The 27,558-nt window shown below is 37.2% G+C and overlaps 2 protein-coding genes and 1 long non-coding RNA gene across 4 annotated transcripts; 2 read left to right on the top strand and 1 right to left on the bottom strand.

Annotated features, from left to right (window-relative positions):
- Positions 1–676: 676 nt before the first annotated feature.
- Positions 677–4,174, bottom strand: LOC147500193 (uncharacterized). 2 transcript variants are annotated; one of them, XR_015194644.1, is made up of 4 exons: positions 3,803–4,144; positions 3,591–3,710; positions 1,316–1,404; positions 677–1,019 (listed from the first exon to the last, which is right to left on the bottom strand). It is a non-coding gene; the product is annotated as an uncharacterized LOC147500193 (long non-coding RNA). The 2 variants fall into 2 exon arrangements; XR_015194643.1 differs by having other exon boundaries at positions 1,316–3,710; positions 3,803–4,174.
- A 13,577-nt stretch (positions 4,175–17,751) lies between these two features.
- Positions 17,752–19,558, top strand: LOC147500192 (RING-H2 finger protein ATL16-like). The gene has a single exon (XM_086559299.1). The coding sequence runs from the start codon at positions 18,319–18,321 to the stop codon at positions 19,402–19,404; it is 1,086 nt and encodes a 361-aa protein (XP_086415425.1). The 5' UTR covers positions 17,752–18,318; the 3' UTR covers positions 19,405–19,558.
- A 3,642-nt stretch (positions 19,559–23,200) lies between these two features.
- Positions 23,201–26,804, top strand: LOC147500191 (CDT1-like protein a, chloroplastic). Its single transcript, XM_086559298.1, has 7 exons — positions 23,201–23,585; positions 23,698–23,817; positions 23,919–24,153; positions 24,861–25,544; positions 25,838–26,039; positions 26,137–26,227; positions 26,371–26,804. The coding sequence occupies exons 1-7, from the start codon at positions 23,269–23,271 to the stop codon at positions 26,426–26,428; spliced, it is 1,707 nt and encodes a 568-aa protein (XP_086415424.1). The 5' UTR covers positions 23,201–23,268; the 3' UTR covers positions 26,429–26,804.
- Positions 26,805–27,558: the final 754 nt, after the last annotated feature.

Raw genomic sequence — 27,558 nt, 5'->3', positions numbered from 1 at the left:
GTGAAGGCCTTAGTCGCGAACAATTGAATAGTGGCGTGTAGTTGATTTCCGACTTGAATTTACATATACGTTCTTAAGGTACTATATCATCTGAAGGATATAAATGGTAGTAAATTTTGAAATGACGAAGTAGTCCTTCTTAAAGGCATTGAATAATTTGTTTGAATATTTTATCAGGAGTATTTAGTGGTAGAAAAAAGACTGGTCCAATTTAAATGTCCATGTTAATTATGGTGTACTCTACTAATTGAGATAAGATGCATGCATTTTAAGAACACCCACTAAAGGAAGTACCAAATCCCTAAAAGTAAAAATGAAGAACTCAGTTTTCCGATAAAATGGGATGCAGTTAGCAGTTGAGACACTCAAAGATGCCGGATCTGACCATCAGGACCTTCATAACAATTTCTAAAGAATTTTCCAACTTCTTATTAGAATAGGAAGCAATATTAGCCCAAGTACAAAAGTGTTTAACATTCCTATAGATAGTAGATACTAACAACCCATCATAACTTTAGAGTTAACATTGAAATAAGTGAAAACACAACTTTCATGGAGTGAGGCAAGTGCAAAATATTGGAACATAAGTAAATTTGGTGATTCTTAGTCTATGCATACATATATAGATAGATAACTTGGATCTAGACTTACATTCTGACATTGAGATTCTGGAACAGTGACATAAAATGGCATCTAATTATCTAAATCAATGTTAACAGTGTGGGTTAATGAGTGTTATATATACTTTCGAAGTGTTCTCTCTCAACAAACTATGTATAAATTGAAACTTAAATCCAAAACTATCTGTCAACATTGATCGAAGAAGATGAGCGTTTGAGACCCGTAAAGACTTCTCCTTATCTCTTAATGAGACTTTCGAAGTATTCCTTCAGTTCCAATCTCAATCTTTTCATCATTGAAGCTCTCCCATCATCAATGAAATAGAGAAGAAAACTTGGCATGAAAAGCCCTCAAGATGTGCCTGTAGATTGGTATTAGGCCATAGCTATGATCCTTCACTGAAAATGAAACACAGAAGATTAGTTGCATCATCACATTTGGCTAATTCAATTAAAAAAGATCTAAATTCCACCATGATCATCTCATCAAATTAATACAACAGGAAATCATAATAAAGAATATGAAGTTATCAGGTTCTAGTACTAAAGGTATGGTATAGTCACAAATATTTTTGTTTAAAATGAGAGCGTAAAGGCATTTGCATATCGGGTCAATCAGTCAATGTACTAAGAAATTAAGTATTCTAAAAGTTTAAATAAATTTGATATAGCAAAAAATCATAAGCCACTCTTACCTATTGCCCGATCAATTCCCATGACCATGGATGCCCTTAGAAGAACCCTTAGAAGAATTCCTTCATACCAGCAGAGATAAGATTTCCTACTGTGAAGTTAAAATGGTAAATGCACTACTAAAAGAAGTTATTTTTAATGGATGCCTAATATCATTGTAAGAATAAAAACAGTTTCGTTGTCCAATGTTTAATTGCAACAAATTTCAGAAAGTGCTTAAAACAGGTGAATGTGCATGGAAATTTGGAATCAATTCCATTTTAAAGAAGTAACATATGGGAAAAGAAAATATAGTTAACGCTATTTCCATTAGAGAAACCAATAATACTCCATTCATCTATAGAACCTTGACTATTTTGTGCATGATTTCCCATTGGTTTCCAAATTGGATACGTATTAGAACAAATAAACTATTGCGTTGACAAAGATGTGATTACACAAACAATATGAAACGCTAAAAGCCTAAAACCATTATGTAAAATGTCCAATGTTCAATCACTATTGGGAAAATGATTGAAACACTGTATATGATGCCTTAATCTTTAAAAAAAAACACTGTATATAATCACTGAAAGAGAATTTCGGATATGAGTCATTGCTAATTTTTTTATTTTTTTTCCTTTTTTTCCATAAAAAGGGAGAGAAAGTAAGAGATGGATAGTAATTAGTGCTTACCAAGGTGAGGAAAGCAGAAAGTAAGAGCATCATATCGTTACTTGGAAAAAGTGATTACGATTTTCAGAAATCAGGACATCACTGTTTGCAAGCACGCTATTGGAATAACTTTCTGCACAATGAAAACATTTCAGAGCGAGGAGAATTGCAGGAATGGAGAAGAAGAACAATTTTTTTTTCCCCTTTTATTCTAACGTTTGAATTGTGAAAGTAGCCGAGAGAGACTGCGAAACGTACGGTGCGTTGTTTCGAGAGGAGTTCGTAAGATTTACCGATTTACCCAACTGAATTGTCTGCTAAAGATTAGAGAGGACATGCGTTTTGGGTAAATGGAGAGAAATTAGGGGTGTGTTTGTTAAATTTTAACTCATGGAAAGGAAAGAAAATAAAATGGGTGGTCCACTATGGAATGGAAAGGAAATAATTTTAAATGGTATGTGTTTGGTAAACTGGGGAAAGGAAAGTAAAAACTGGAGAAATGAATAATCATGTTTGTTTGCAAAAGCTATGGAAAAGAATAATTGTATTGTTGGGTCATGGGTGTATTAGTAGTAAGTCCCTATCTATCTATTTCCTTTTCTTTCTTTTCCACAAAATTTTCAGGGGTTAGCTAAGGACACAAAACCTTTTCCATTTCCATGATTTTGTTTCCATATGGAAAAGCTCATTTCCTTTCCATAGGTAAACAAACGCTTTAAAAACTATGGAAAAGGTTGACCACTCTTATTTTCATTTCCTTTCCATAGTGTTTCCATCATAACAAACACACCCCTAGGTGTGAGATAAAGAGGTGTGAATTATAACCAATTCATTGAATCAAGAATGTATGGCAAAACGGTGTGTTGTTTCGGGATGAGTTTTTTTTTAGTCTGGGAACAATTTCAATTACTAAAACTTGAGATCACCAAAAAATCCAAAGGGGATAGAAGATCGTACCTTTGAATTTTAAACAAAAAGAACGAAAACAATTGTTCCAACCATATCAAAAGCAAAAAGACGTAACTGTTGGAAAATTGCAGACTTATATTATAGGATTAAAGAATATTAGAAAATGAAAATGAAAGAAAGTATTACCTTTGATTCTGAAAATAAAAACAGGTCGGGTTTACATTTATGTTTCGTTGGTTGCAAAGTGTTTGATTTGAACTTTCGAACTTAACGGGTTTTAATTGGGAATATCGGCCTAGGCAGTGCCTCACTAACTCGCTTCAACCCAATGTTTCCTAGACCGTTTCTCTTTCGTACCTGGTATGAGAATCAATACGTACGGGTCACACTACATTGCAGGTTTGTGATACTCTGAGGCCTGAGGGTAGGCTATTCTGCAAGTTATTTCCGGTCACAGATCTCCTTGGAACTACACTTTAGGATGCTATTAGAGGTCAAGCCATTTAAACTTATAGAGTTCTAGATGCATGAGGTTGGATATTAAATTTAAAGAACTGTACTGCTTCTTTTAATTTGGGGATTATTTGGCTTTGTTTATGAAAATTAAGTTCCAAAAACATAAATTGGAGACCTTCGCTTAATTCAATTGCCATTGTGATACATTTCATACATAATCACACATCAAGAGAATCTTAAAAATTGTGAGAATGGTACCGGCTATGTGAGGGAACTTGCACGGAAAAAGGGGGCGCAGTAAGCCTTTCTGAATTTTCCAATCAACTCGTTCCTTCCAATTTAAGTAAAACCTCATTTTTCGACTGGGAACTGGAACTTCTGCATGATGCAGCGACCACAAATATATTTATTTATATTAACTTTAAGAAAATAAAACAATAACTTTTACAGTTTTTACAAATAAAAGTTACCTTTAAGTCAGCAGCAGCAGCACCATAACCTTCGTACAAACATCATTCATAAATATACCAGCCATAATAGAAGTAACTTTTATAGGGTAGAAATGGAAAGTTCTTGCACTCTCTTTTTTGCAGAAACTCTTGCAGAAGGCATATTTTATGAGACGGAGATTATAGTAGGTACCGCTTTTTGGTCTTGCACTCTCTTTTTGTGTGGTGAAGTGCCAAGTGTGGTATAGATATGTCAATGGTTGAATCATGACGACCGATAGATGGCTTCAAACCCAATGTTTACTTTTTTTTAATGGAGAAGAGGAACGAACGGTTTGCTGTTTTTTTAATTGGAAACCGCGAAACGGTAGCTCTGTTTTCTGTTTTCTGTTTTATGAAGACTTTGAGTTTTATAATTTTGGGAATGTTTTAAATCACCGATTTATCCTTCCAGCAAAGTGCAAAAAGAAAGTGACTGTCCAACTTTCTGTTACTCTTCTCATTAAAAACTTTGTTGTAAAACCGGGATTACGGAAACTAATTGAGAAATTTGGTATCAGCTTTATATATCTTATTATACTAGAAAAATATGAAATAGGAGGAATAGTGATTTAGTGTCACGTTGTGTTCGTCACAGGGGCATTTTCGTCATTTCCGTCTTTTAACAAAACTTCTCAACAATTCTCGATTTGTCCTCTCTCTCTCTGTCTCGAACATTCCTCTCTCTGCTTTCACGGTATCTCCAATTAGGATTAGAATTCAATCTATTTCTCTTCCAACATAATCAAGCATCCAACCAATTGGAAACTCAAACGTCATGGTGTTCTTAGCAAGCTTTTCAAGGGATATACAGTTCCATCATTGTTTTCGAAGGTAAGTTTGGTTTTTACAATTTGGGCATTGCGTAGTAAGCTTAAATTTGAAAATAAGTTGAGATTTTCAGTTTGTTTTTGATGAATTTTATTGAAATTTATGTTGTTCTGTTATATAACGTTGTTAAGTCTTTGATTTATTGCATTTTCAGTATAGATTTGTTGTAATATTTGTGTAAATTATATTTTTGGTTTGATTCAGGTGGTGAGTTTCCTGTAGAATGGTTGAAGAATGGGATAATAAGGAATTAGTCAACAGGTATTTCTCTGTCTTTCCTTCTTCGTCCTCTTGCGTTAATTGATATTCTATCATTTTGTGATTCATTACAGTTAGTATGGTCTATGGTCAGTTCTCACCACTTTGTTTTGTATTAGTGATCAGTAGTGAGCAAGTTACTTTGTACTTGAACAATCTACATTAAGGTACTTTGTAGTTTATATAAGTATTTTTTTTAGGCTTTGAGCTAAAATCAATGTCAAATATACTATGCAATTAGATTATCTTTGGTTTGCAACTTTTAGTAAATGGAAAGAATTTAAAAACGTAGATTACTCATAAGAAACATATGGTGTGATTAACCAACTCGGCAACTTCGACGGCTTGCGTTGGATGAAGTACTTTATGCAACTCAGTGTCATTGTAACTAAAGTGTGCATGCCAATATGCCACACACAAATAGAATATAAAATACAATTGAGTGTTAAATCACCTATTTGCCCCCATTTAGTCTTCTCTTCATAGCCACAAGTCCACAACTAATAACATGTGGCCTCCTTTACGAGAGTTGTAGAATTAGTGCCTTGAGAAAGTCCACCTTCTTCCATGAGTGTTGAAGTCAGGTAAATTCCAGTAGCAGCTTAATATTCCGATTGATTAACGAAGTTCATTTAGCTTACTGGTGTTCCATCATGGTGTCATCACAATGTTTTGGCGATATGTGCATAAATATCTGAGAGGTGAGTGATGAGATTTTGACCTTTGGCACCAAGAACCAATTCAAGGTTGTTGCATTGCTATTGGGTTAAATTTTGGCGAGGAGACAAAAAGTTTGTTTTCTTATCAAATTTGGGTTTTCTAAAAGCATATTTTTCCGGAAACCATCAGAGTGTTTTGTACTAGAAAACCATTGTGTCACATTGGAGATGAATTTATCTTAGGTATTTAGGCGTCAATCAGAATATTTGCTAGGATTAGTTTTTTGTGCAGCTTACTACATGAAATTGGCCACTATATGTTTCGGTGTTCCAGTATTTACAAATCTCATACAACGGATATTAGTATGAGATAAGTAAACAACATGATAGTATAAAGGACTATCTACACTCTACTTATAAATGCAATTTTATTTCCACTACAAAGAAGCTTCTGTTTGTTAATAGATATCTTGTGTGGCTATGTGCATTAAGAAATACTACAGTGAATATTTACTATGAAAGAATTATGTGTTCATTGTATAGTTATAATGTAATCTATTATTGTTTACAAGTTTTCTGCCCCCCCCCCCCCCTTTCTTATAGCTGCAATTTATTAATGGAGGTATCTTACGATTTGTTATCTACTTGATATGTATATTCAATAATTATAAGTACCTCAGCGTTGCTTCTTCCCGTGTTATTGTTCTTCTCAACTTTCTACCTATGTAAGTTTTCCTATGGTTCCTAAAAAAGTCAATATGAGTTGATTTACCACTTAAAAGTTTGGGAACTTAAGTTGCTATTAATCAACTATTATGAGAATTCATTATGCTTTGTCCTTGCTATTTTTCTTGATTGTTAGATCAATTTGTGATGCATTTTGGTTTATTTCTAGAATTCTTTGTAGTGCATAACTTATTTGTTGCTTAGGTTAGGGGGATTAGAGTTAGTTGGATTGCTCTTGAGAGCTAGAGGATTGGTAGCCCCTCGCATCATAAGTGAGTTTTTTTGTTCTTTGGATATGATTGAATATGAGCCTCCCTCTAAAGTTCAGTCTTACAGAGTAACGTAATTGTAATTGTTGTAGTTGGATTATTTGTAATTGGTAATTGCAGGGGTCTGCCTTGATGGTTGCAAGCTTGTTGATTACCCTGTTATGAGATGCTTGAAGAGATGAACCACAATTTAATTTTCTAGGACAATCAGATAGTGTGCACTTACTTTTGAACAACAAAAATTGATTATAGCCCGAAAGGCAATAGCATGCTGAAACGAAAAACACTTTGAATTTGGCTTCATAGTATTGAATCTTTGTATTTTATCAATAGTCTAGAAATCAAACTCAATGAAATTCTAATTTTTTCTTGGGTTTAATGGTCCGCGATGCTTATCACAGCAGTGATCATTTTTCTCATTTTCTCGCTGACCCATCATGCAAAAGGTATGTCGTTTGAGTGAGTGCGCCTGCTGACTCTAAGCTTTATTCCTTTGACGGATTGTGAGATTTCTAAAGAACGGTAAATTGTGAAACCGTGCGTCGCCCAAATACTGAAAAATAATGTCGTACCACTAACTTATGGTCTGTGACACTTTTGTGGATATTTAGAAATATCCATAGTTATTGTGGTTTACGCTTGCTGGGTGATTGATCTACTTGATAAGGATATACATTTAAGAATGCAATGTACTCTTTTGTGCTGAGCAGAAACAATTGTGAAATCCAATACTCTTCTGTATGAAATGATGACGAGTCTGGTGTTGCCAAACCATACATTTTTTGTATGCTGATCTGTAGTAGATTTGTTTTCAAGACATTGTTGGTTTTTAGAGACTCATTACCGCAACGTATTAGTTTTAGTTAGTTGGAAAAAAGTATATAATATCATTTACAGATGCAAGTAGTTTTTTATTCTATGTTTTGGAATTTATGAAATTTAGAGAAAATTATCCGTGTCTGCATGCTTTGCTGTTGTATAGTTTTATTGAACTATGTTTGTAATTTTGTACGCAAGTGTGAACTGTTGAATTATAAGGGAAAGATGCTTGTTAATTTGCTTTAGTTACGTTGAGATTCACATTCAACACATGTGCACGATTGCTAGTAAGATTAGTGATTGCCAAACTTCTCAGTTCTCACCGAAGACTTCGATGACTCATTTAGTCATTTCCATTTCGCCTGGAGTGTCAATATTGTGCTTGAGAGGCCTTGGACTCTGTGGCGCCTTGGACTAAAAATGTAAGTGGCCGTGTCAGTTGTTGACTTGCGCTGTCAGGTGTTATTGTCGGTGCCGGTTATGGCAGCGTGAACTCTGAATGCCAAATTGCGTTGACATGGATGGATATGAGATGACTCAACCTTCGACTCAAAACACAGTAGTCCCTCATTTTTATAAAGAAGAGATTCCTTAACTAAGGTCTGACTTTCTGTGAGAACACACGCAATAGTTTCAAAGCACACGGAAGAAAGAGTCTAAAACAGACTAACACAGATCAGCTTGGTTGTCAGCACCGAATTAAAATTTCCTTGCTGACACAGCACGCCATCATACTTCACAAACAAACAAAAATTAAAAAATAAAATAAACTTGAAAAATTCGAGACACAGCTGGTGATTTTATCTAATATTTAAGACTTAACAATGATCAGTCTGTTGGCAGTTGGTAGCATTGAGACAAACAAAGGCAACCGTAACCAAAATCTTTATCCCCTCAAACTTCTAGAGTACAGATTTTTTTGGTAAAATGAGATATTTTAGACATTAGTAAATATAGGATAACTTCCTAAGATATTTGACACGGTTTAGTCACCTCTTGCGCGTGACCAGAAAGGAATGATACATCTTGGGTTGGATTATTTGACACGGTTTAGGTAAAATGCTTGTGTTTCTGTAATTCAGTGATACGCCCTCAAATAGATTCAAATGCATTTTACGAGTATTCTTTTGTAGATTAAAAGATTTTAAAGGAAACTAATTCTTTCACTTGTAGACTATCTTTTTTTTTTTTTTTTTGCAAAATGCAAACGGTTTTGTTGTATTAACGTTCCAAAAATGATTTACATGTTACAACTCACTCTTAGACATTCTCTGTCTACACAAGTTTTCCACTCTAACAGTCTACACTGCATACATAAATCTCTCACTCTCTCATATTCCTTGTTTCTTATAGATTGTTCCAGTACTGTCTTCAAGTAGTATTTTATCTAGCTCTTCTTCTACTAGAAGTAGAAACTGGCAAATTCCTAGTAGACCTCTTAACGATGTCAAGTAATCCGCAGCTTGATTTGTTTCTCTATACACATGGACTATAGTCACACGTTCTAGCTGTTGCATTCGGTCTCGAGCACTTCATTCTCAACCATCTAAGGCATCACTTCCATCTTGTTAAGGATTTGAACAACAGTTCTTGAGTCTAATGCTACATTGATGTTTTGATAACACTCTCATACCCCAATTCTCAGAGCATTTAGGATTGCCTTTAATTCTTGGTGAAGAACTGATAGCATACCTCCTTACTCTGTATAGCACAAAAGAACTGTGTCATATTGATCTCTGTAAATTCCTCCATTGCTAGGTTACACTTCCATCAGTATTGAGCTTGATTTCTCCTGGATCCGGGGGTTCCCATATGAACGATAATTGAGTTGGCAATCTGAGATTAATTCTGATGTTAAGTCTTGCAATAAGACATTGGTTTCTTATGTTGTCAGTAAGCTCTTTCATTCTGCTTTGAAGCAGTCTTCTTATCTCCTCTTTTAAGCCTATACACAAGGTAGCTTTTTTTTTCCCTCTTCTGCTTGAATCTTCTATCATTTCTTTCTCTCCACAGCCAGTAGAAAGTTGTTGCAAGACATGCTTTAACTACTCCAGCCATTAGAGTTTTCCTACTCACAATTCCATTATCCATTCCCAATCATCCTTTAGTATAAGAGAGAATCTTTGTATACTAATGAAGCGAAGGATCTCATACCCATAGTTCGGGATTTCAGAATTCTGACAATCCAAAAACCGAAATTGACCATATTTCGACCCATGTCAAAATTTAATTTCAACAAAATTTTGGAATGATTAATATTTCGACCCTATGTTATATTTTCCGATTTTTTCAAAAACCAAAATTTCCGACAAAATTTCGACATTCCGTTCGGAATCTTGAACACTGCTCATACCACACCTTTTTAGAATAAAGACAATTGAAGAAGAGGTGGTGGGTACTTAGTTCCTTATATTGATTGCATAGGATGCACTTAGATTATCTAAAAATCTTAAGCAAGAGAACACAAATTAGTACCTGCCACATGAGAAAGTTATGTCTTGGCAACGCCTACTTACTCCACACCAGTTTGCTCCACCGTATTGGTGTTTCTTTTCGCCTTATCTCCTTGTATGGAGAGTCAGTGGTATATATTAGAAAAATAGATTTGCACAAATCCATTGAGATATGAATAAGTAATTTGTCTCCCAAGTTACCACACTTGAGATGAAATGGGTTTATTTTGAAACAATATGTAAAGTGAGAAAAATCTTTTCGAAAGGGTGCACTGGTTCGAAACAGTGCATTATGCCAAAAATGTGCGACCTTTCGAAATGTGCACTGGTTCGAAACAGTTCATAATGCCGAAAATGTGTGACATTTCGAAATAGGCACTGGTTCGAAACAGTATTTTATGTTGAAATGGTGTGTCCTTTTGAAACATGTGATTTTTCAAAGAGTTGTTTACTTTTTCCCAAGAGTCACATTTTTTTTTTTTTTTGATAAGTTATTTTTATTAAAAGTATCAAAGATATAAGTCGGCCAACTCAAAGGCCAGACCAGAGAGAAAGGACCTCACAAACTCTAACAAACAAGTAACAAAACTATTCCCCTAAAGTACTAATCCCCTCAGCTCCTTGCCGCCGCGATGATATCATCCCAATGCATAACAATGTCCCTGAAGTTATAGTTTGTTCTTTCCTGTAGACCAGATGTCCAATACCACAAGAATGCCTTAACTTCGATACATGTACGCACTACATCTGGTGGTCTCCTCCTGAAAATGTGATTGTTTCTAGCCTTCCATATAGCCCAAATCACAGCATAGGGTACCAATCTCCATATTTTCGCCCCAAACCCCCTACTCCTCAGCCTCGGCCATGCTACTAACCATTCCTTCACAGTATCAACCTCGGCAATTCTTGGAAAGGCAACCCCAATTGGTTGCATGAGAATAGCCCAGCACTCTAAAGCAAATGGGCATAATAAAAAGAGGTGCATGATGGATTCACTGAAACTACTACACATAGTGCAAGTGGGTGAGACATCAAAACCTTTACGAATAAGAGAGTCAACCGTTAGCGTGCGACCTTGTAATGCAGACCAATAAAAAATTCTAACCTTGAGTGGAATAGGGACTTTCCATACAAGTTTCATAAGAGACCCCATATTAGTTGTTTGGTCAGGACTATCACGGGCATGCAAGGCTTCATAGAAGGAGTTAGTAGAGAAAATTCCTTCTTTGGTCCACCTCCAACTCCAAGAGTCACTTTGATATGTAAAGACAATATTTTCCAAAAGAACCGAAATATTCACATATTGCTCCGTCTCCCAATCATTACAAGCTCGCTGAAGGTGAAGGTTCCAACTGATGCCATTGTGATCCATTCTACCAAAATCTTGTACCACCCCCAATTTCCTATTAGAAGCTTGATAGACACGAGGAAACTGGTCTGCTAAAGGTTTATTCCCAACCCATACATCTGGCCAGAAACGTATACGATTCCCATGACCCAAAATATGAGTAATACCATCGCAGAAACTAGGCATCACTGCAAGGATCCCTTTCCATAAGCTACCTCGATGAGAATGTGACACCTTATTAGGCCATCCACCAACAATGTTATCTCCATACTTGGCTACTATTACATTTTTCCACAGTACACCATCCTCTTTATCATATCTCCATAACCAACACCCCAACAAGGCTTTGTTCATTGTCACCAAGTTTCGAATTCCGAGTCCCCCTTTCTCTTTGGGTAGACACACTTTCTCCCAGGCAATAAGGTGGTATTTTCTATTCTCTTATGTAGAACCCCACAAGAAATCCCGAACCCGCCGCTCAATGCTTTTCGCAATGCTTCTAGGAATTGTGAGTAAAGACATGTAGTATATCGGTAGATTAGCTAAAACACTGTGAATGAGAATTAATCTTGCCCCTTTGGTTAGAAGTTTAGCCTGCCAACTCCCTATTCTTCTTTGAACAGTTTCCAACATCGGATCCCACACTATTTTACTCTTATAGGATGCTCCGAGAGGTAACCCTAGATACCGACAAGGCAGAGAGCTAGTACCACACCCCATAATCCGAGCTAAATCCCCCAAGTTATCTATTTCTCCCACCGCATACAAGTTTGTCTTACCCATGTTAGTTTTCAGACTAGAACAGGCTTCGAATATCAGTAGAATTGACTTGATAACCAATATTTGAGATACTGAAGCGTCAACTAAAAACAAAGTGTCATCTGCGAACTGGAGGATAGCAACTTCTAGGCCATTTGGAGATGGTTTAAACCCTCTAATAAGGCTCACACTGATAGCCTTGGGAAACCAATCTCGACAGTGCCTCCATGACAATATTAAAAAGAAATGGAGATATGGGGTCGCCTTGTCTCAATTCCCGTTGACTTTCTCAAGAAACCAATGGGCGACCCTTCCACCTGGATTGAAAAGGACGCGGTACTAATACACGTCCATATCCAATTCCTAAACTTCTCTCTAAAACCCATTTTTTTCATCAAGTACAAAAGGAACTCCCAGTTTACATGGTCATAGGCCTTCGCAATATCAACCTTGCAGAGCACCCCATTTTCCTTCATTCTCAATCTAGTATTTATACATTCATTAGCAACTAGAGGCCCATCCAATATTTGTCTATCACCCACAAAGGCACTCTGATGACAAGAAATAAGCGATGGTAGTACCCCTCTAATCCTAGTAGCCAAAATCTTCGTAATCACCTTGTAAATGTCGCCCACTAAACTAATCGGTCTATAATCTGCTAGAGAGCATGCACCAATCTTCTTCGGTATAAGAGTGATAAAAGTCGAATTATTCTTTCTATCAAGAAAGGCATTCTCAAAAAATGCATGAATCACAGCCATGAAGTCTATATGGAAGACGTTCCAGCACCGTTGGAATACTAACATTGAAAATCCGTCAGGCCCTAGAGCTCTATCCCCTCCTAATTCATTAATAGCTGCCAAAATTTTGCCCTCCTCAATCGACTATTCAAGGACAGTAGCTTGCTCCAAGGAGATTATATCAAATATCATCCCCTCCATTTCAGGTCGAATAAGTGGATCTTCGGAGTAGAGTGACTCGTAGAACTCCATGATGTGCTCTCTAATAACACTACATTCACTTACTTCAACTCCCTCAATCTGCAAACTCTTAATGTTATTTACTCTGCTACGGGCATTAGCAATTTTGTGGAAAACACTAGTGTTATCTTCTCCCTCCTTGATATATCGGACCCTTGACTTCTATCTCCACTTGATCTCTTCTTTCCGCATTAGAGTTTACAGCTCATGTTTCAGTCCAGTCCTATTCACTTCTTCATCTTGCAAAAGTGCCAAGGTCTCTTCTTTTTTATTGAGGTCGTCAATTTCTTGTACCTTAGACTTAATCAGCAAGTCTATTCTCCCGAAGACCTCCTTGTTCCATACTTTCAACTTGTTCTTTAACTCTTTGATCTTGCACCACCACACATAACTAGGAGTTCCTTCAAAAGAGAAAGAGGACCACCACTCCTCAATGAGAGGCACCAAAGTTGTATCTTCGAACCACATGAGTTCAAAACGGAAAGGTAGCGGCCCTCTAGTTGACTTACTACAGTCCAGTAGGATTACTCTGTGATCAGACGCAAACTTCGGACACGCAACTTCTCTAGCCTATGCGAACTGCTCATCCCATTCAATAGATGCCAAAAATATGTCAATCCTACTCATCCCCCGACTATCCGACCACGTGTATAACACACCATTCAATGTATAGTCAATCAAACCATTCCTTGAGACAAACTCTTCGAACATACCCATATATGGCGTAAGAGAGCTCCTACCACTCCGTTCATGAGTGAACCTTGTGAGATTAAAATCTCCCCCTAAACACCATGGTAAGTCTGACCATGCCCTCACATCTTCCAATTCTTCTAGAAAATGAGTTCTACTAGCATCATCACATGGCCCGTATACCCATGTCATCAACCATGTGAAATTATTTTCCTTCAAAAGACATTCTACAGAAAGGGAATATGCTCCACGTAAACTATCTGTAACATCAACAAAATCTGAATTTCATGCAATTAGAATTCCCCCAGACAACCCAATTGTAGGCACATGAATAAACTTCCACGGCATCCTCCACAATTCCATAAGAACATAATGAAATTCCTCCCCCATCTTAGTTTCTTGGATTAGAAAAATACATGGATTGTGATCCCCTCTTAGTGTACGAATACATTTAATAGTGTCGTCATTGCCAAGACCCCAAACATTCCAAGATACCAGTTTAATCGACATGATCTGTCTCCATATCCCCTGATTTGTCCATAACATTATCATTAAGCCCCTTGCCTTGTGAGTCGCCTTGTCCCACAGTACTATTGTTGGTATCATGTAGTTCTCCAAATAGTTTCTCTAAGCCATTCCTCCCCAACCCTGTGGTAATTCCTAATTTCCTAGTTAATGGAACCACCATGAACTTGATCCAGTCTGTAACCTCATCTGAATTCCGACAATTATACAAACTACTAGCTACTGCCGATAAATTCCCTTTGTTAGATTCATCATTAAACTCACTCTGCGACATGGTGTGATTCGTGTCACTGATGCTATGTATTGAAGTTGTTGCGAAAGGCCCTCTCCCTTTGTGTGGCTTATGTACGCCACACCTCCAAAAGAACTTATTTTTTGTTGGGCCCCATGGATTAACTGGAGGTAGCCTCCTCCCAGCAGTTGAATGGGCCCTTTTCTTCCCCTTATGGGCCAAGAGTTGTCCTTCATAATCACCTAGTTGAATTGGAGTCTCCCTTCTCCCAGGAACAGAACGTGCTCTCATCATTCCCCTACGGACTAGATTGTATGGGCCTTCATCAGGGCTTAAACGCCTTATGCTATCCGAATCCTCATGGGTATGAATTTGTGTCCCTTATGCATTAGTAGAGTCTATTAAGGCCTTGCTTGGGTTTGATTCAGGACTAACCAAATCATATTCGCTTCTTAGCCCCCCATAATTAACTACCAATCGCACTGTTGGAACTATGGACTTGGACAACACCTTTTGCCATCTCTGTTGCTACCCCAACCTGCTCAAGGATTTCAAAATTCAAATCCTGAATAACTCCCTCCAAAATATTTTCAAATCCTGGTGGTCTACTCAAACTTGACGTGGCCTCTGCGTGGCTCCCATTAGGATTTGAATTTGAATCTGAACATGGGTCATGCTGAATGGGATGCTCCGTCTCCCCTCTAACTGTGCTATACACCCCTTCTGGTCCGACAATAGGCAACTCCGGCCAGTTAAGTACTTCCGCTAGACCTGTATTGTCCATCGCCACCTCCACCCAGATAGGGAAACTATAACCTCTTTCGGCCAAGGATATTATCCTTGGAATAGCTCCCACATCCTCTACCTTTATTTTAGTTCTTAATTTTTCCTTGCAACAGTGGAGTGAGCTCTCGTCCACCTCCGTAAGCTGGCCGCAGATGTTACTCAAGTCCAGAGCAATTTCCTTAGTTTTAAGGTGTAAAGGGACACCTGAGAAGGACACCCAGAGTTCCTTCTCCTTCAGCTGATCCTGAGTTAGAGCCCCAATTTATGGATTCCACCAACTAAAAAGTATCTCTCCATCCCCAAAACGCAAATACGGCATTTTGACAAGTCTATCGACCTCTTTAGCTGATTGTAGGAAAACTAACGCACCTCTGCCCTATGTGGTTTTAAATTCGACATTGCCAAACACTCCTTCCAAGTTGCGTCACACCCAGTTCCAATCTGGCTTCCCCCTTTTTGCCGAACAAATCACCGCCTCATTCCACCACGAAAAATTGAGGGCATTACCTTTGGATCTTACCTCTAGTATGGGTTTACATTCTACCCAGGAAAGGGTTGTTATGGCACCATGATGTCCCCAAACCTTTTGCCCGGCAGTATGATGTGCCTCTTCATCAGTCGAGATAGTTTCAGATCTACGATGTAAAGGTTGGGGGCTTATCAATTGAAGAAGTTTGGAGGCAATATCGGCCCAACCCTCTCTGTCTTTCCCTGCCGGAAAACACAATGTTTTAAGACTCTTAGTTCCAACTCTCTTTTGAAACATAACCTGTAAAAAATCACCTCTCCCATTCTTCCTGATAGTTCCAATTGCTTGACCTAAATCATCCACATGCCTAATAGAAGCCCCATTATTGATACCGCCCAAAGAGCATTGGCCGAGTAAGTTTCCCAACCATTTGGCTCCACCTATTGAAGTGGAACATTTGAACACTCCCCCACTTCCTCTTTCAGTGAGACCCACCTCTTCCCCACCAGGAAAAACTCTCCCCCATTCAAATTCAAAGGACTTTGCTTCTACACGTACAAACTGTCTTTTTCTATAATTATAAGATCTGTGGTTCGCCATTTCTTTAGAAACTTGCATGCATCATATTAAATTAGGTTGATATAGATGTTTAGAACATACAGGGGAATACTAGCAAATGAAACCCAAGAGTCACTGTGTTGTTTCGAAGAGGCACCACTCACCTATAAATAGTGGATGAATTTGGAAATAAAGACACACCAGATCACATAGAGTTATGATTTTTCTCTTCTCCCTCTGTTCTTAGTCAAATACTATGTTGTGTTCGCTGATTCTATAAAATTGAAGTGTTAGCTTTCTATAGAAGGAAATCCGTTCTATCTTGAGAGACAGTTTCCCATCAACTTTCAAGCACCGTGAGGGGGAAAATCTGTCTTAAGGATATAGTGTATCTACACTAGGCTCGGATTTAACTAAGAAGTACAAGACACTTACAAAACAAAAATTTTGTATAGTTTGGTAATTAGTAAAGAATAAGTACAATTAAGTTGTATATTCCTAACAGTATATTTCTTATGTTTTAAAATTCTCCATATCTGCTATAGTAAATAAAACAGTGTTCTGAATTTCTTCCTTGTAGACTATCTTCTTTATAAACAAAATGAAAGTAAAGAAAAACGACACAACTTGGCGGAATGGCAAGAAGATTGCTCATCTTCGAATTAAAAAAAAAATGTTGTTTTGATTTTCTTCTGGTTCCAAACCAAATTGCCGTGATTTTTTATTTACAAGTTGGCGGAGATCTCCCAAATGAAGATCTTTCATGAAATCAAGATTGAAAATGCAAATTCGATTTTTTTTATTAATATGTTTTGCTTCCCGTTTTGGTCAAACAGGAGAGCAGAAATGGTCCTTGCCAAAGGTATCACAATTCAACATTTAGGCAAGTACTCTATAATTGGTCACAAAGTTGGATACCGTAGGACCTAACGTGACCTATCCCAAGTTGTGCCCAAGCAATGCCGGACAACAAGGTACCGTGTTCCATGCATTACTTTCACCCAAATAAGAACAAGTACTGTTGATTCTTTGAGGATAGAAAATCTAATTTGACTAAAAACAAAGTCCAACAGACTGAACAGTAGAGACGCACTCAAGATATACTCGGTGGTTCTAAATCACACTCAGTAGGGAAGAAATCATTTTCAAACACTTTATGAACGGTTCTCCATCACGTTCAAGAGAGTATTTTGAGTCTCCATCTCCATTATCCAATCTAAAACTGGGTTACATACTTACATGTCAGTTAATTCATAAAGGTAGATAACAAAATATATCAAACATCACTAATTACAATTAATTCGAATGAAATGCAACTAACCCCAACCTTGCCTTAAACAAGTACCTAAAATATCAAACATCACTCTTTACCAATTATGCTACATTGTACTAGCAAAAATTGTTAATATGAATGATTTCAAAAGTGAGTTCGAAAGTCGAGGATAAATTGGTTAGCCTCAACTTACAGTAATTTGATGCAACCGTGTCATAATAATTGATGCAAGTCATAATAAGATTCCATAACCATGAGTATTGAACATACAAAATTACATATATACATTATCTGTTTCTTTAAAAACATGGACGCCAGAGATGGAGACTACACATTTGCACTCCAATGTAAGGGGGTAAAATAATTCCTTAACCTTGGATTCCCTGCAATCTTTCACCTTAAAATGTTCAAACCCAAATCCTGAAAGTTCTCAATTATTAAGTTTTTTTTGTGCAGCTTTCAACAAAGTTTTTTGTTGATTAGTTTTCTCTCTCCAATCTCCGCCTCTCATTCTCTATTCGCATCAGCTGAATGTTAGTTTTTTTTTAGGTCCCAACTCCCATTTCCTATAACACCCACTTGCTGTTTCACACACATATCCAACAATCTCATATGCTCTTCATTTGTTATTGCATTTAATACTTCCATACATAACTCTCACCATTTAATGCCTCTGCGTTTCTTTTCTTGCAAGTCTCTAACTCCCTTCCCTTCTTGTTTCTCTGTCTCTTTGTGTGTTTCTTTCCGTCAAGGCTCTTCTGTATTTTCACTTCTTAATTAGAACTATCTAATAACCATCTGTTTCTTGCTTTCATTTGAAGTTCATTTGGGTACATTGTGAACTCTTCTCGGGTTCACTTCTAATGGATCCAATACATACAAAGTTCTCTTACAATGGATTTCAAGCACCACCACTTATCAAAAGCCAAGAGCAGCAGATCTATAGGCCTCACTCACCTTCCTCGCAAGCCAGTTTCCCTATCATAGCACTTGCTATAATTGGAATCTTAACAACAGCCTTCTTATTAATTGGTTATTATGTTTTTGCAATCAAATGCTGCTTGAATTCACATCGTATCGACTTCTTTAGTCCATTCTTTATCTCAAGATCTCGACGTCGTCAAGAGCCATTGATTATTTATGCAACTCAAGTACCAGAGAGCCGCGGTCTAGATGAATCAGTTATTCGCTCAATCCCCATTCTACAATTTAAGAAAACAGAACTAGAAATTGAACAAAGAAACTTGTTTGAGTGTGCTGTTTGCTTGAATGAATTTCAAGAAGAGGAGAAGCTAAGAATTCTACCAAAGTGTACTCATGTTTTCCACATCGATTGTATTGACATATGGCTGCAAAACAATGCTAATTGCCCTCTTTGTAGATCAAGCATTTCAATATCAACAGCCCAAGTTCCAACCAATCAAATCATTTCCCCTAGCTTATCTCCTCAAGATCATAGCCCATTCAGTGATACTATTATCAGCGGTGATCAAGATTTTGTGGTAATTGAGGTGACAAATTTAGATGGTGCACAACCAACAACTCATAGACACCAAGAAACAGCAAATTCGGAAGATTTATCAGTCCACTCTATTAGTCCTTCTCCAAGGAAAATAGAGCAGAGAAGTTCAAGCAAGAAAACAAGAAGGATTCATCATGTTTCAAGTATGGGTGATGAATGTATCAATGTTAGAGCAAAAGATGATCAGTTTCTAGTCCAACCAATTAGAAGATCCATCTCTATGGATTCTTCGGCTGATCGAAAACTCTTTCTATCTATTCAAGAGATCATACAACAGAACAAGAATCTCAATAATGAGGTAAGTACAAGTGAAGATTGTAGCACTAGCAGTACTAGTAAACTGCGTCGATCAATCTTTTCGTTCGGGCATAGCCGTGGATCTAGAAATGCAGTTCTTCCAGTCCAATTTGAGCAACAAAACTACTAGTGTTCTTCTCCTCCTATCATTAGTTTTAGTTTTTATTGAGTTTAGACATTGTTTAGAGGATACGAAGTTGATTGTTGTATAAACAAAATCAACTGAGTGTAAAGTGATTTTGCAACTTTTACCATATTTAAATTGAAATTAGAACACTATAAAATGTCTCTTTTTTTTTTTTGACCATCATTGATTGCTCCATTATTAGTGGAAAAGATGTTTGAAAGTTGAAACCACTTTTTCTTTGAGCTTCTATTAAAAGAGAGACAAGGATACACAGGCAGAAAGGCACCCAGGCAGAAATTGGAAGATGTGTAGAAAAGGAGTTAAGGGCCCCCCCTCTTTTGAAATAATCCACATATGGTTTTGTCTCTTTTATAGTTTTATAATTTGATTTGATGTAGCAATGTAGGTGATGAGAAAAATGTAGGTGATGAGAAAAAGCTAGTAAAGAAAAGAAATTATTCTTCTTTTAGGTTTGAATGTTATTAGACTTATAATCTTACTACAAAATAATAATCCAAATTCAGTGTTTTCCAGCCAATAAGAAGAGGATACAGGTATGTAGGTTCATTTCGCTTACCTACTATTAAAAGCTCAAGGGCTTCTTTAAGAATAAAATTCTGGCATGCCACCCATATTCAAAAAATAATTATACTTGTCTCTCAAGTCTCTAACTATGGACGGAATTTAATTATTTCGTTTTGGTTTTTTTACTTTTGAACTTTTTTGGCAAAGGCTATGTAATGAACAACATCACATATGTGGACGACATCATTTATCTGATTTTTCCTACACCACTGCCTATATCTCTGTCCCACCCCCTGTGCATTATCAGTAATGTTTGCTCCATTGGTTATGTGGGAGTACTCTCTCGGAGACGTACTCGCACAACGTCCACTAGGTAATTAATTTGATTATGATATAATGTTTGAAGTACTATCGTCACCTGATTTTGGTCAAACATAATTCACTTGTTTAAGAAAGATGAATTTGCAATTCTGTCTTCCAAAGTTCCAAGCGGGTAATTGATAACATTTAAACTAAGTCAAAGCTAGCAAGTTTAAGATCTATTGATAATTTGAGATGAGAAGGAATTAAGGAAGATACATTTTATAAAGGTTAAAGCTTTAAAATACATATAACAAAAACCTTTCCAACCAACTGACCAAGATATGACCAACTAGTTTTGTCAAACTGAAAAAATGTTGTGCAGAAAGAAGGGCCATTTGTTCAGAGTTCATACCTCATGGTCGGTGACCGAAACTCCGAAAGAGAAGTTTGGAAGATTTTAGTAGACCGTTCCAGTCCCATGGGCCACAAAGTCTTCTGATGTAGTCATAATATCGATTTTCTCTTAGTACGAACTACGTACTGAAACTGAAAGTCAAGACTCAAGACTTCCAGTATTAATTCTCTTGGGCACGAAGAAAATTTACAGCCAAAGGCACTAAGTAGGGTTAGAATTTCATTTTGAGATCGGTTCCTCTATAACCGGGTACTGAGATTAATCTCTGTACCACACACACATCTCGTATCTCGGCGCACACACACATCTCAAAACACATACACAGGTATCGAGGCACACACACACATCTCGGATTTGAATCAACGGCGAGATAACACGGTTACAGAGATGATCCTGTACCCGGTTGTAGAGATCTCGACTCCTTTCATTTTAACTAGAACTTATATGGGCCTACAGAATTAGGGATTTAGGACATAGACTCAAAATCTGGTGGGCTAGTTATGAACCTCAAGTCCAAATTACTGGAGTTGCATACAACAATTTTTAAAAGTGATAAATAGACAATAGCGATTGGGATTGTGTGAGATGGTAATTGTGTTGAGTTGGGAATGGCACGAACACCTATGCGCGGTGTGGAGGGTTGTGAACGCACACTATATTTGAGATAAGTAAGTCTGCAGATCCTTGAGATTATGGCCATTGCCCATTGTCATGCAACTTTTTATTGGCAAAATGTGCGGACAAATTTGTTTCTAAAGAGATAAGTAACTCAATAGTATATAGGCGGGATCGAATCTCATATTTTTGGTATCATCACTCAAAGATTTTACCAACTGAGTTAGTTGGTATTTTGGCATTGCTATTCAATTCTCTAACATTGTCCAATACTATAAAATTTAAAACTAATATTTTTCGAGAAGGATTCATTTGATTGTGCAATGTAGTGCAAATTCATAACATTGTCCAATATATATAGCTTGAAAATAAGAGTGCATGGTAGAGGTTTTTCCACCACAAAAAATTACCAATAAGACTGCACAGATAGATACCATTTTGCTGCAAACTGCCTAGATTGTATTCCTTCTTAGTAGCACTTTGGTAGTAGAAAGTGGAAACCATAACCAATCTATCATTATATTTCATCTTTTGTCTCATTAAAAGAGTGATCTTGGATACACTCATAAAAACACTTCCGTACCCTAATTTTAAAATACGGGAGTGTTTTTTATAGGCGTGTCCAAGATAACCCTAAAGTTTGCCTCCTGCTATTCTCTTGAAACAACATGTTTTTTTTTTTATCTTAAATATTTATTATCAGCATTCTTTTGATCGGTAAGTGAGTGGTGGTGTTCGTGTGAGCAGACCCAAGAAGATCTTCAACTTTCAACCCAATATCCCCCTAATCTATCATTATATTTCATCTTTTGTCTCATTAAAAGAGTGATCTTGGATACACTCATAAAAACACTCCCGTACCCTAATTTTAAAATACGGGAGTGTTTTTTATAGGCGTGTCCAAGATAACCCTAAAGTTTGCCTCCTGCTATTCTCTTGAAACAACATGTTTTTTTTTTTTATCTTAAATATTTATTATCAGCATTCTTTTGATCGGTAAGTGAGTGGTGGTGTTCATTGTGAGCAGACCCAAGAAGATCTTCAACTTTCAACCCAATATCCCCCCCCCCCCTCTAGATGGCCAATTAGGGTCTCCCCCCTAAACACACGGTCAATTTAGATTGATCGACTGTTAAATTTCAAGTCAAGCAACTAACAATTACACAAATGCCTTCATTATTTTCAAAAAACAAATGTTCAATTTTAATTAGGTGGGGGCTATTGTGTCATTTTAAACTATTTGACTTAAAAGTTAACATTCAAACCAAGTTGACCGTATGTTTAGGGGGAGACCCTAATTTCCCATCTAGGGGGGGGGGGAATCCTAATTGGCTCATATAGTGGGAGGGTAATACTATTTAACCCTATCTTTTTTATATTTGTAAAACACAGCAGAAAACACACGCAGGCACGCAAAAGGTATAAGTCAAACACTCAAACGTAAGTCAGAAGGTGCTAGGCAGACTTCAAAAGCACGCCATTTGAGACTTTGTGGAACCATGTGACAAGAGGTTCTCACACAAATACGTTGGCACAGCAAAGAAACCACATCAAAGGCATGGAAGCTACGACAATCTCTAAAGTAATTCATCACACTAACCACCTCTGCGCTTCTCGCGTACCGATTTCTAGCCATAAACTCTCCCTGTAAATTGATAAGGGCATCACCAATGGGACCTTGATATGGCCATCTATCTTCAAATTTAAAGAAACAATACAAAAATGGGCTTAATGCACCTTGTGATCATGGGCCATGACTTTGGTGTAAGCCTCGAAGGCCTCCACAAAAGTTGCACGACATACATCACGTCCCGAACAGTAAACATTAAGCGCGGTAAAGTCTGATTTGGCAATATGACGTGTAATGCCACCTCAGCATTCCCGCCAAAAAGTACCGTTCCCTCCCGCCATTTCTCACTATACCTAAGAACACCCCTATAAATAGCTTCTTCACTCTTCACACACTAAACCATTTCGTCTTTCCATAAAAACAAAACCAATCCTCAAATATGAATAACAACCTCCCTACATCATCACCCTTCACACCCTTCAAATCAAAGAAGATCATACGATCCACCTCGAAATCATCACAATCTCCATCCAACGAAATCCAACCGTTAGATCCAAATACCCCAGGGAAAGAGAAAACCAAAAGCTTTGCTTTTACACTAAATCAAGTGAAAAAAGCAGCTGCAAAGCTCAATAAATCCACCAATGAATCTCCCCTACCTCTCAATTTGACCGAATCCAGCACACCATCAGCCGAGAAAGAACGTAAATCTGGGAAGAAGAAGATGCCCAGAGTTTTAATCAAACTTCCTGAAAAGTAAAACTTTGATCTTTTTTGCTGTTTTTTTAGTGATTTGGTTAAAATTACTGTCTGGGTAATTTTTTTTAGCTAAGTATTTGATTTGGGCTTTGTTTTAATTTCTTTACAGGTTTGAGTTACTAGCTAAATTCTTTGATGATATGCAATCGACGTATCGGTTGTTAAAGCTGAAGGGGACAGTGAGGAACTTCACTAACATTTGCCCCGGTGTTGAATCGTTATCAGACAGGTGTTTTTTTTGGGTTTTTTTTTGTGATTTTTTAAGGGCATGGGCATAGAGTAAATTTTGATTGTGATTTTTTATTTTTTATTTTTTTTTTTGTGTTTTAGGAGGTTTAGTTATGAACATTTAGCACAAATGAAGTATGTTTTACCTGAGGCTATTGAATTGAAGAGGGTTAATGTGGTTGATGAGCGTACATGTTGTACCAAGTCTGATATTGAGGTTATGTTGCTGATTGATGCGGTGGAATGTGATGGGAAAGGGAAAATAGGAAGTGGATATTCTAACTTGAGCAAAGTATTCAGAACTCGGCTTTTGGAGTTTGTCAAAAACCAGCCCGAAGTAATTATTTGCCATATTGTTTATAAGTTATTTGTGTTTGAGTAAAAGCATTGTTATATTTCTAAGAGAAGCATTGTTGTCGTGTTAATGCGTGTTTGATGCTATTGGAACATAGAAGCTAGATGGAAGAATGTGGTTTTAGGTCTCCAATGCTGCTCTTAAAGTTGATGTTATGGACATCCTTATATTTTTATTTAGACAAAGTCTGTTTATTGTTTTCTTTAATCTAAAAACTTTGTACGTGCTACTTATACTATTTGGTTAAGGTTTGGTGTTGCTTCCATTTAATGATTTGGTGCATAATATTGACAAATAGGATTATATATGAATCATGTTTTCGTCTACCTTAGTCTTTAATTTTCCTGGAAATGACATGGAAGGATTTTCTATGGTCCCTCGCCATTCTTGTAGCTCACTTCTAGCTGGGACTTATAGTGATCTGTATATAGAGGGTTGACACGTTTTATAGAATTCAGTTTGGGATTTAGGTAGAGAGTGGCTTAGTCTTTATTCTTTAATCGCATCGTATGCTGAGTGCCATGCAATTCTTCCTGTCAATTGTTTTGTTGTTACTCGTGTTAGTTAGCTATAGTAGTGGTCAACATAGAGTTGATAACCATTCTTATAGGGATTTGATTCTGGATTGGAATCTTTTTTTTAGTGATTGCAGTTCTGAAATTACCTATATCTTGTTTTGCTATCATCAGGAAAGAGAAATCCCGATGGGAGAACTTCCAGAGCCATTTAATACAAGAATGCAGAACAGTCTTTGGGCTTTGAAAGAGAACTGCAATCCCCCAGTGCCTGTTCATTCATCATCTAATTCCACTCCCCAGCAAAGTACTGTAGCAGCATCCCACTTATCTCAGTCTTTCAAGACCCGGTTTTCGCAGAAGTCTTCTTTCCCTGAATCAGAGAAAACCGGAATGCTATCAACTACTCACAAACATTTATCTCATTCTGAAGAAGCTCGTTCAAGCGTGGCAACTCAATCTTCCAAGCTACAAACCATCAAAAACATATCGTTGCTAGAAGTTTCTTATGTTAATTTACCCACTCAAAGACCTGTGAAACCTGATGATGAGGAGACCAATCACATAAAAGATAAAGATTATCTGCTAAAAGAAATCAATCCCTCTGAAGAGACACCTGCCAAGGTTGTCTCTACTCCTGCAAGGCTGATGACCACTACACCTGTCTTGCAGACACCGAAGAGATGTCACACTGCCCCAGATGATGTTTGCTCCCCCTCACCAAAAAAGTTAGTGAGGCGCCCTCTGATGTTTCCTACTCCTGTAAAGAATGCAAAAGCTGAGGTTGAGATAAATGAGACGGAGTCACCAAACAATGCATATATTATGAGATTACTTCCAGAGGCAGTTCGCAATTCGGTATGTTCTTCACATAACTCTCCTTTCCCTATATTGATTGTTCTATTTTATATGAAATCATTTGGTCAATTGAGTTTCATACATCAATTTAGCTTGATGTATCTTCACCTTAGTATTGGAATATTTGAAAGCAAATAGTATGAGCCACGAGGGGAAACTTTGAACTTCTTATTTGCTTCCCCTTCCCACACACACACACACACACACAAATGTTTAAGAGACGTGCTTTCCTCTGAAATGTGATAGAACCACATTCCTTGTTCTGCATTTCTTATAGCTGTCCCTCTTTTTAGATAATGGAGAAAGAGAAAAAGGCAACGAAGGAACATGATATAGCCATTTCTCAAGCAAAAAGGCGGAGACAGATGATTGCTTGCCTACCAAAGCTGTTTAACATGATCCATCTCATGTTCCAGTCCAATAAGGGTAGTATTATCACAAAGGAAGAGCTTATGCACAAGCTTATTAGAAGTCACTTGGATATAGTTGATAGAGGTAAGGTCTTGTAGATTACAGTCCAAACAGTTTCCTGGTTCATCCAACTAATTTTGTAGGTTGATATTAACTAAGAGTGTCTTATATGGATTTGCAGCTGAACTGGAAGAGCAGTTGAAGTTAATGAAAGAACTGGTTCCAGATTGGATTGCGGAGAAGACAGCATCTAGTGGGGATCTTCTCTTAAGGTAAGCTTGTTATGTCGATGCCTTAATTATGTTTCTGAGTGTTAGGGGTGCTTCTGCAAATTCAAGTGGTTAAAGCACATATAAGTAACCAATTTGGTTGGATAGTAAGAGCCTTATGGTGTACGAATCGTTATGTTTTGCAGTATCAACAAAAGTTCATGTCCTGATTTAATTCGTAGGAGACTGACGGCAGCTTTGTGAAGATATTGTTTCGCCCAAATTCAGGGAAACCCATAGTTTATACAGTTTGAAGAAATCAGGTCATCCAGTTTTGTGTTCATCAATTTGCCAATTCATCGAGATGGAAGCTCGGACAGTGCCCTTAGTTTCGGCTTTTTAACATGTACAAGTATTGCTCACCCTTCTTTTTCTTTTCTTTTTGGGCCTGGCGCTTAACAGACGGCAACAATGTAGTGAGAAAATTTGCTTGTAAATTATTGGCAATTGCTGGGCCATTTAATTTGTAAATGCACCTTATTTGCTCATTCCATTTACTAACAGATAGAATGTGCTAGTAATTGCTAGTAAATGAAGGAACTTTTAAAGAAGGCAACTGTTTACAGCCATTTTCTTGTCATGATTCTCGACCCATCTCTACATAACCATCTCAGAATTCTGTTAACTGGAGCATTAGACTCTGCATTTACGCATTGGTAGGAATGAGGCTAGTCTTTGTTGGTGCGCTGAATAATTGCGTTTCTACTTTCTGGTGATGCAATAGTTATGGCAAAAATTGCATCACGAGAAATCTATTGGGAAAAGGACTTATATCTCAAACGGGAAAACTGAATTTCTTCAAGTTGGGAGCCTCTAAAGGCATTACTAGGAAAGGCCCAAATATAGTACACACTCCTCCGTGAACCATTTTACTGTCTCTAATTCTCAGACCTCTATCACAAGTTCATAACTAAGGAAGACAAAATGTATAGGAGATAGAGATTCTGGGATATAACAGAAATGAAAGAAGATATCAAAAGAAACATAAATCTGCAGTTTTGATAAAAGGTAGATCTGTAGTGCAAGTATTGCCCATGATGAATATTGAATGGATGTAAATCATCCGTCACAATTTCAATATGTTAAATGGGGGTCCAGAAACTGAAACAAAGTAACTTATAAGAACACCTGTAAAACACTTCAGATATGTTTTGGCTGAGGAAGAAGTACTAGCACACCACTTATGGATGTGGTTTATCTAATTATATTAAGTGATTAACCAAACTCACAATACACTGTTTTTTGTTGCTTCATATTCATACATGATTTCTTTTTCCTCATTTGGGAAAGCGATTAGTTTACTGATTTTACTATTTTGGTGCATTCTGCCAAAC

This window comes from Coptis chinensis, chromosome 5 (genome assembly GCF_015680905.1).
Source record: "Coptis chinensis isolate HL-2020 chromosome 5, ASM1568090v1, whole genome shotgun sequence".
Classification (NCBI taxonomy): domain Eukaryota; kingdom Viridiplantae; phylum Streptophyta; class Magnoliopsida; order Ranunculales; family Ranunculaceae; genus Coptis; species Coptis chinensis.
Note: the sequence above shows the minus strand (reverse complement) of the source record. Positions and strands in the feature narration are given on the sequence as shown.